Here is a 10,400-nt window from a genome sequence, read left to right as displayed (position 1 = left end):
TGCATTGGGACTATATACAGTGATTAGTTCACATCATTGAAATTATTGGGTGACACAGTGGGTAAGTACTGCCACCTCACAGCAAGAAGGTCTTGTGTTCAGTTCCCAAGTGGAGCAGTCTGGGTCCTTTCTGCTCTGCTATGGGACATTTTCTCCCACAGTCCAAAGACATGCAGTCAGGTGAACTGGAGATACTAAAATTGTCATAGGTGTGTGAGTGTGAATGAATAAATAAATAAAACAGAAATTCAGAATTTAAAAACAGAAGGATTTGAATGTAGACTAAACTAACCAATAACATTGTCTAATCTGAATTCGTCATTCAAATTTGAGTTCAGGTTACTTGGTAAAGATCTGATGTAGGAGAAGGTTCAGTGAAAGTTGAATGAGGAACTGAAGCAGATGTTTGCAGAGGGTGGGTTAGGGCTGGTTTGTATGGGTGGGCGGTGATAGGAGAACTGTACAGTTGAAAGCGTTGTACTGCTGCTGATGATGATGAAGAGGAGGAGTAGAAAAGGGGGCTGTGGTTGTCATATTTTTCGGCTCATCCCTGCTGGAAACCCCCTCGTCGGGTCCAATCAGAATACTGATTGAGGATTTCATGGCTTATTTATAATGCACCGGATTTCTTTGACTGAAATAATGTGGAGGTGATCGAGGGAGTCGGACTGACAGGCGGTAGTGGAAGGGAAGAGCGATCTGGAGGTTTAAATGGGAAATCTGATGTTCTCGGTGAGGTGCAAGGAACCGAGCACGGTGGAGGAATGTGACTCGACATGGGAGACCGACTCAGAAAGCGACGATCATCCGGGAGAAGAGGAGGAATGCAATGGTCCACCAGAATCAGAGCATTCGAGGGAAGACGAGAGCATCAGCCAGGTAAATATGTTTGGTACTCTGTCATCTCTGATCTGAGGTAAAGAAAGCGAGAAATGAACACAATCAGCCAGCTCAACGGGGTTCATCAGAGGGAACTGGGTCAGCAAGCAGCTGTGGAGGCGGTCAGTGCTGCTAGAAAGGGTTATTCTCATCATTTCGGTTCTGTAATAGGCTCTATCTTGTTCTAAGATGGATTTTGTACGGAGCTTGTGTCCATGTGGGGTGTTGTCGAATAATGGCAGGTTTCTATAATCAGTACAGTGCTTCCAGTGTTGACCTTTATCATTCCTTATCATCCTTTATCATTCTACTATTCTGTTTAATTAAACACTAGTCATTGATATGATTAATAGCTGCTAGTTAACACAAATGAAACGTTTTTGGGCAGTAAAAAAGCAGCAGAGAGGAAATATTAAGGAGCAATATTTACATGTAGCTATTTTAATAGCCATTGTTGGATATTTCAGGACTGATTCCTTAAACAAGTCTTGAATGACCTGGAAGTGTACCTGAGATGTATTGCTGGAAAGTCCAATAAACAGGAGGGTTCCATTTTACCAGAGAAGGCAGAACTTTCCTACTCAAAATGCCTTGGTGTTTCTGTTCATCTTCAGCTCATCTTGTCAGTCACATGGTCAAGATTACCAGTCATCCCCACATCATCACTGACCCACCTCCATGCTTGACCTTGGGAATACTTTTCTTGGTCAGGAGTGAAATGCATTGTTGAGCTTTCTCCCATGACCACTACAGATTCCGAACTTCCAGACAAAACTCCCAATGGTGTCTAGCTAGGAAAGGTCTTCTTATATCCACTGACCCTTTAGTTCAATGAAATGATCTCCTCTCTTAGTTTTTGTGACAGCTCCTCAGTTTTCATGGTTGCAACACACCTTTCTCTTTCTCCCTCTCTCTGGGTGGTATTTAACACATCACAGCTGAAGCAAAGTAAGAGTTGTTATTGAATTCCAAATGGTTTCTACATGTTGTAACCCAACTTTAGATTATACAGACCAGCACTGTGGTTTAAGATGAGCAATATTATGTAGGGGCTGAGTTATTGTGACATGGCAGTATTGATAAAATATCCCACGACTCAAAAATACTCCATCATTCAAAGCTATGTTTTTGTATTATGAAATAATAGGAAAACACTGAGACAAGACCTTTAGCAATAGAAGTCCACCAGGTAAACACAAAGTTTGTGTAAAATGACAGCATCCCAATGCAGTTTAAAAAAAATGTATGCAGTCCTGAAAGTTAGAACTACTAATTAATGACAGAATGGTTGTTTCTATTCTTGGTCTTTGGCCAAAATGAGTTTTTAGTTTGTCGTCAGAACTTTATTGTAAATATCTGATGTAAATCATTGCTACTCCAGTGTGGATGATTAGGTAAAAACTTTTTTTGAAACACCATGTCCAAAAACATACAAACAAAGGCACAAACAATGTCACTTAAAGTCAAATCAAACATTTGGACTGTAACAATTGCAAACGCCAAAAATTACAAAAGAACCCCCCCCGTGTGAATGATTAAGTGATGCCCAACAAAGAACTGGTACAGTGTATTCCTACTATTAACATACACTATTACCCTGCTGTGCATCTAGAGTTGTTCCAGACACAATACAACAATAAGCCAGGTAAATATGGCTGCTAAAAAATAATTAGTTCTTTAAATAGTCAAATCTCTGCATCTCTAAGGGACTATGTTCTGACAGTTTAACATACTGCAGATGCTAGTAAGTGGCTCATTCATGCATTCTTTCCTGCTTAATCTTCAATTTTTTTCATTTTCTCTGTCAGTTTGTTGTCAGGACTGACTCATCCACTAAAATGAAAAGAAGCTTCTATGCTGCCAGAGACCTATACAAGTACCGCCACAGTTATCCGGTAAAGTGTTTTACCCACTCATATCCATACCTGTTTAGTTATGGCACTGTAATAAGTTATCCAGTAAAATTAAGGCATAGTGAAAGAGGAACTCAGTAAATACCGGGAGCTGGCTAAGAGGCGCCGCAACACCAGCCGAGTTTCCCAGAAAAAGATCAAAGATTCTAGCATATGACCTGATTTATACAAAACTACCAACCTCGCAGAACATGCAGGTGTCCGAAAAGCATTAAGACCATACACTCTGTGACCTGCAGGGAAGAGGACAATCAATCCGTTTTTTTACAGAGCTCTCCCAGCTGCAGTGAATTATTGTTACAGAGGCACAGAGACTGCCTGATTTAAGGAAACACCACTGTCGGTCATCTGAACCTATATGTCCTCTACCTGCCTCATGGCAGGTTGGTATAATTCTGTAACCCGTGCCCCCTGCCAATCTTTAAGGCAGGTGGGCCCATAATACTTTTTATGAATGAACAAATCACAGATCCTTTTTTACACTTTACAAAATGTCCCAACTTTTCATGAAATAGGTTTTTTTTGTAGTTATTATGTTTTTGTTAAACTAAAGCAGCATTTGGTGTCCAAATGACAGATCTAAATTCTCACAAATCTCTGGAAAATGTATCCTGACTATTTTCTATCTTTAATTTTTCACCCAGAATTACAGGGAGCATCGTCTACGCAATGAGTACCGCAACCTGAGATTCTATCTGAATAAGATTCCTCTTATACCAGATGGTAAGTATGAGTGGTCTTGCCACTTTCTAAAGTTTTCTTCACTGTCTATGTATTTAGTTTCTTTTAGATCTAAAATATGTGAACAGTACTGGTTTTTGCAAACGGTACTAGAATAAACGAATAAATGTTCATTTTACATTTAGGAATAATTCTATCAGGAAAGATATAACAAAGTTGGTAATACTGTAATGACTATGCTACTCTCTTTAAAACTATGAATTATACACATATGAATAATTGATTCATACATATACAGATGATAAATGCTTTACAGATTTTAAATGAATTAATGAAATAGTTCTATAAATATGTTTTGCATCAATGATTGGAGAGTTTGTCCTGCAGCTCAAAATCTGTTCTTTTTCATAATGTAACATTTGTTGCCTGAGTTAGGCAAGGACTCCATCAATTTTTCTCTTAAAAAACTCTTAACAATAAAATAGACTCAGTTGTGCTTTTTAAAATGATGACATTTATTTTTATTTGTGGCATAAAATGTGTGTAACAGTTGGGTGTGCTCCTTTTGAGCCACATTGCATGTGAGGCTTTGAAGATGTGATACAGATCTATCATACTATTAAAATGGTAGGAAGGCAATGCAGAAAACCATTTCAGATGCACATTAAAGAAAATGAAACAGCCTCAGCGCTCTCAGGGGGGCCATTATCGGCTTGGCATTTTTAAACACTGTGTTCAGGCAGACATCTCCAGGTGGTAGATTTTGGATAAAGAAACACTGATCATTCTCAGTTAAATGGTGGTTTGTAGTGCAAAGATTGGATATTACAGCTATTTTCTTTTTATCACTTGCTGAATTTAAAGAGTGCATAGCTGATGATGCTTATTAAGACCTTTTAGTGTAGACATACTTCAAATTGCAGTAGGTTTGGATTAAACAGGGCTGGCTGTAATTAGGCCTGGGTGTGTCTAGTCAATCTGACCCCGATTCTCAATAAATTATTTGTTTGACTGAGTAACTAGGTGGGTATTTTTATAGAGCAAGTTGGCATAGGATCCTCTTTGTTAAATAAATGAAACAATTATTTAGAATTTGTATTTTTTGTTTACGTAGGTTGTCTTTGTCTTCTTTTTATTTGGTTTAAAGGTCTGTAACACTTAAATATGCAAAAATAGAGAAAATACAGTACTTACAGTATTTACAATACTTTTTAAAAAAACATGACTATATTGTGCTGTTAAAAGTTTGGTGTGAACTCAAATGATTCATCATGTATTTAAATTAAATTTTATTGATTGATTGATTGATTACTTTTTTGATCCACGAGGGGGAAATTGCGGTGTTTGCAGCAGCAATTTACAATTATCACAAACATCACACAACAACGTTACAATATAGTACAGTAAAGAATAAAAAAGGTATTACAGTAATCTAATACACGAAAGATGTAAAAATCTAAAAATTATATAAAAATATATAATAATATAAAAAATAAGAATATAAGACATCTAACAGGACAAAAACTAAAGGGGGGGGGGTAGACTAAAAAGGTGCAGTTATAGACATTGTGTGCAATTAAGGCTGTGCAAATAAAAACAGTACCATGTGCAAATTGCAAGTCAAGTAGTACCAAGGTTTATTGTCTTATTGTTTTTATGTTTTAATGGTAGGAGCTTTTGTGTTGTCTTCTAATTCTATGACTTAATTTGTTAATATAATTCCATTTCAACAATGAAAGACAAAGAATACACTAAAGCTTTGTGTTCATTCCTGCAGAAATCTACGTTGAAGAGATCCTCACCAAATGGAAAGGAGATTATGACAAGCTGGAACACAATCACACATATATTCAGTGGTAAGGCCATAGCTTTCCCATATTCTGTTTTTGGCAGACAAATGTAATTAAAGCTCCTGAACATTAGATTTGAAGATTTAAATGCTTTTGTGGTAGATGTGTGTTACTGCAAGAAACTTGCAGAAGGATATTTCTGAACCTGAACCGACATACCCTATAGTGGAGTTTTAATTAGGGCTATAATAGAAATTATAGTCATTATAATCACAGTTTGTGAAACGGGGTTGGAACAGAGAGCGTGAGGGGATCCCCACACACCTGCAAGAATGGAAATAGAGCCTAATTGCAGATATCTAGTCTAGGTAAAACAATACTAATAAACAGCCAAATTAATAGAAACAAAGTAGCAAATGAAAAACATCTGCACCCCGCAATGGATTAAGTGGATAGAAAATGGATAGTGCAGAAATGAGAACTGGATGTCATGATTACCTGAGACAAACCAGCTCTCAGAAATAAAACAGACAGGGAACTGTCTGAGTGGAATCCCTACCGCACCAAATTGCATTGTGCTGTGAATACCAGTGGATTTACGATCGTACACAGATCCGAAAAAGGGATGTCATGCCAGCTTTGGGGCATCCGCTCTCCCAGGGCGAGTTCCCAGAAAACAAAATGCGAGGAAAAAGGAAATGGCAAGGAAGACAGAGAGAAGCCGTGATATATATGAAACCTTCCACCTGAAGCCACTTCATGCTTATGAAGCGCAAGTGACTGTCAATCAAGAAGTACACACATTTACGCAAACACACATACACACACTTATTAGTAGATCTAATTAGCCTGACTGCATGTCTCTGGACTTTTGGAAGGAAACCGGAGCTCCGGATGAAACCCACACAGACACAGGGGGAAACTATTGTTATGTGGTTATGTGTTAAGTGGTTATAACTTAATGCACCACCCATGCAAAAATTACCAGAACAAACTCTGCCCTTGCAAATGCTAGCAGCTATATTACTGATGCCACCTTGCCACATGCTTACTTTCTCAAATACACCGTGTAACTGGGTAAGCTATGGAGTATTAGCATAATGTCAATTAGCAAGCTCTTAAAAACAACGTAGCGTGTGGAAATGAACTGCTTGCCAATTTTTGTTAATTCAATTAATAAAAAATGGAAGCTAGGCAACTATATTAAGCTACCAACCAAATGTGATTTATTGACCTGTTATAGGGGAGGGATAGAAAACAAAGATGAAGAAGGCAGGGCAGGAAAAATAGGGCCATTATTGTCTTTAATTAGCTGTTTAATTGTTAGCTGCACAGGGCATCAAGTATCTGACAAAGAGGAAAATCTAGCCTTTCTATGTACTCCCATTTTTTTTCTTTTTTTCCTTCCGCTAGTAGTTAATTGTTCTCATTTCAGCAGAGTTTATTAGAGCTAGGAGCTAACCCATTAATGTTTACATCATCTAGAAATAGAAAGCAATAAGACGTACAGCTACTGAGCATCTGTGGGTGTTTGTGCCTGTTCATGCATTAACATGAAAAGCTTAGCGCAGATTTGTATAGACCTACCCAGAACTTTCTATTATGATGCTCGAGGTATTAATGGGTGCGTTCATTTTTTCATTCAGTAATTCACTTATTCATTCATTTATTCACTGTCTGTTTTACAACCACTTTATCCTAGTTAGGGTTGCTTTGAATCAGATCCTTTGGGCCTTTCCCACATGTAGTCATTTCTTTACACACACAAAAACTGCAAGCTGTTAGATGGATTGGCTACTCCAAATTACATCTAGATGTGAGTGAGTAAATGTTTGTTTGTTTGTTTATTAGGATTTTAACGTCATGTTTTACACTCTTTGGTTACCTTCATGACAGAAAACGGTAGTTACTTATTACATGAGGTTCATCAGTTCACAAGGTTATATCGAACACAGTCATGGACAATTTAGTGTCTCAAATTCACCCCACTTGTACGTCTATGGACTGTGGGTTTCCTCTGGAGCACCTGGAGGAAGCCCACGCAGACACGGGGAGAACATGCAAGATTTAAAAATTACTATTCACACCTGAAGTTTTGTTGCAGTTTTAAATACAGTTTGTGAATCCTTTAGCAAACGTAGATGATGTGAGACATTTTTATTTTCTCCATACAGGCTTTTTCCACTGAGGGAACAAGGCCTCAATTACTATGCCCATGAACTCACTCAAAATGAGATCAAGGTTGGTTTTGTATTATACACACACAGACACACACACATACTATATACACACACATACACACTCACACGCAAATGCATTAAACTGTCATGCATACTGCTATTCTGCTAAAATGATTGTTGATATAAAACCTTTGTTACAGCTTATTTATAATCAAATAGCTAATGTGTCAAGACAGAAGATTAATAATAGCTCAATGTTCCGTCATAATGTGCCAATAGGATAATTTTTTTCATTTTCATTTTAATTATTTTAGAATTTAGCATAATGACAGTTTAATAATGTTGACAAATACATTTTGTGTCTCCATCTTGTACTTCTTCCTCCCTTCTTTCCTATGTTCTTGTCACAGTGAATGTACTGTACAAATTGCTTATCAAATTAATATGTTCCCTTACTTTAGTTATGCAATAAGCATTTGTAAATTGACTTTCAGTGTAAATAAAATTGCTGGTACTAGTTCTTAGTAAATCAGGTCTTTTGACTCTTGATACTTAACACTGCTTGACCAGAAACATAATGTCTCCTGACGTCATGTGAACAGGAATTCCAAAACACTCAAGAGGCCAAGCATCGCTTTGTGCTGGCGTATGCCATCATGTTGGACTTCTTTGGGATTAAGCTCCTAGATAAGAGTGGAAACGTGGCTCGTGCTGCAAACTGGAAGGAGCGCTTTCAGCACCTGAATGAGTAAGAGTTCAGTTTACATAGTTTTTGATGACCTAAAAAAATTATTACATTTACAATTACATTTTCTGATTCTACTAATTATTTCCTCATAATTTATTACAGCTTTTTTTTTTTTCAACATTAATCACTTTGTGAATCCTCCCCACCAACCTTTGCACCACACTTTCATTTTTACTCCTTCTGACAGAATGATGGTTTATTTGCATAATATCAGTTAGCACATTTAACAGCACAAGTCTGTACAGATGGATCATTGCTTTTGCTAATTAAGTAAAATATGCAAATAAGTGTTCTGTTCTGTTTTGTTGACCTTCCCAGGTTTAAACCTTTACTTATAACTTCCACTAATCCTATTCTATGTTTTTAGAGTTCTATCTACATTAGGAAAAACAATGATTTAACCTCTTTTGTTATTTTGTTATTTAATATACAAACCTCATTTCTGAAAAAGTTTGGACATATTGCAAAATGCAGTACAAATCTGTGAACCTTTCTCTTCTGTTCTGTTCTGTTTTCTTCTCTTGAACCATTAATAAACTGTCAAAGGTAGAATATAAAAGGTGAATATAAACAAATTTTAAATCTCATGCTTGCAACACAATTAAAATGTTGGGACGGGGCAAAAAAGAGTGAAAATTTATTAAAGAATTAAAGTTACACTGTTTTGAAACATTGCACAATAAGCATTTGAACTGGTGACAAATAAGGGTATGATCACTGGGTATAAAAGGAGGGTCCACTAAAAGCTTAGTCTTTGGAAGCACAGATGGGTTGTGGCTCACCACTTTCTGCTGAACTCAAACAGGATACAACTGTTTCTCAAAGCAATATTGCAAGAAATTTAGAACTTTCACCATCTAACCTACAGAATATTGTGAAAAGGAAATTCTGAGAAAACTTGGTCTATAGGACAAAGCTAGAAACCACTGTTAAATGTGCATGACTTTTAAGTCCTAATGGCATGTGTTTAATACAGCCACATGGACTTAAGAGTACTACAGAAAAATGTTGTACCCTAACAGGCCGTTGCTGCATTAAGGAATCCAATCTTACACTCTTTTATTCTAAAACAATTTTTAAGCTGTTGCCACAAAGTCGGAAGCATATAATTTATCAATTATATGTATATTTATATATTTATCAATATTAAACTCATGTTAGCAGTGGGTTTGGCTAAAACACTTGAACTAGAATTCTAATTATACTATATTATAATTACAAGGGTGACCTTCTAACTATTTCAGTCAAATTAATTTGCTCCAGCCATTTCTTTTTGCAGCTTTCACTTCACTAAAGCTGGGATAAAAATGTGTGTTCCACACTGTTTTTACTGTAACACACTGATTTATGTAAATCAGCAGGTGAACATTTTTTTATCAGAAAACGAATGAAAAACATTCATATAAATAAAATCTGAGATGTGTGCATATTTTTAGTAGAAATCACTGGGTGTAACCCTGTTAGTGCAACACATCATGTGCTAAAAATGTCCTGATAAAATATGTATTAACCAGGAGGTTCTTGTTTCTGCCACACAGGTCTCAGCACAACTATCTGCGTATTACTCGTATTCTGAAGAGCCTGGGTGAGCTGGGCTTTGAGAAATACAAGTTTCCTCTGGTGCATCTGCTGCTGGAAGAGGCCCTGGTGCACGGCACGCTCCCCAACATGCGCCACAGTGCACTTGAATACTTCGTCTACACGCTCCGCGTGCACAGACAGAGACGGGCCCTTCTGCGTTTTGCCCAGTCCCACTACCACCCCCCTGAAAACTTTATCTGGGGGCCTCCGAAGAGAAAATGCTTTTCTGGAGCAAGAGCAAGTCAGACAGATCGTGCTCTAGACAGAAACACAAGGAAAAACAGATCTATTAAGCAGGAATGTCCGGATCAGTCAGAGGAAGAGGAATCAGGAGTTGAAGGGAGTGAAACAGAGGAACAGAAGAGTACCATGCTGTCTAAAAGAATACAGTATGGCAGAGTAGAAAAAGTGGAATATATCGAGACTGTCCCACTCTGAGTAACATGGACTGAATTTGTAAATGAGTGAAAGTAGCACTGAAAAATTTACATGGGATTATCCCAAAGCAATATGAGCTTTTGTCTTAAGTAATAATGAGAATTATGTGTTATTTATTTACATTTTTGTAAGTCCCCAGGTAAAATTTTTTTACTTGTTCAAGGGTTGAAATACAAGCTGAAGATTTTCT

The 10,400-nt window shown here is 37.2% G+C and overlaps 1 protein-coding gene across 1 annotated transcript; it reads left to right on the top strand.

The window, feature by feature from the left end:
- The first annotated feature begins 711 nt into the window (after window positions 1-711).
- Window positions 712-10,232, top strand: ogfrl1 (opioid growth factor receptor-like 1). Its single transcript, XM_062994799.1, has 7 exons — window positions 712-879; window positions 2,688-2,774; window positions 3,437-3,515; window positions 5,251-5,329; window positions 7,438-7,504; window positions 8,046-8,191; window positions 9,730-10,232. The coding sequence occupies exons 1-7, from the start codon at window positions 712-714 to the stop codon at window positions 10,208-10,210; spliced, it is 1,107 nt and encodes a 368-aa protein (XP_062850869.1). The 3' UTR covers window positions 10,211-10,232.
- The last annotated feature ends 168 nt before the right edge of the window (window positions 10,233-10,400 follow it).

Source organism: Trichomycterus rosablanca, chromosome 5 (genome assembly GCF_030014385.1).
Source record: "Trichomycterus rosablanca isolate fTriRos1 chromosome 5, fTriRos1.hap1, whole genome shotgun sequence".
NCBI lineage: Eukaryota > Metazoa > Chordata > Actinopteri > Siluriformes > Trichomycteridae > Trichomycterus > Trichomycterus rosablanca.
The sequence above is the reverse complement of the archived record's forward strand: the minus strand, read 5'-3'. Positions and strand labels throughout refer to the sequence as shown.

Excerpts from the sequence above, each read along its gene's own strand:
- ogfrl1 (XM_062994799.1), top strand. The coding sequence starts at position 712 with ATGGGAAATCTGATGTTCTCGGTGAGGTGCAAGGAACCGAGCACGGTG. Across the intron at positions 880-2,687 it reads AAGACGAGAGCATCAGCCAG|TTTGTTGTCAGGACTGACTC; the intron begins GTAAATATGTTT and ends TTTCTCTGTCAG. Across the intron at positions 8,192-9,729 it reads CGCTTTCAGCACCTGAATGA|GTCTCAGCACAACTATCTGC; the intron begins GTAAGAGTTCAG and ends TCTGCCACACAG.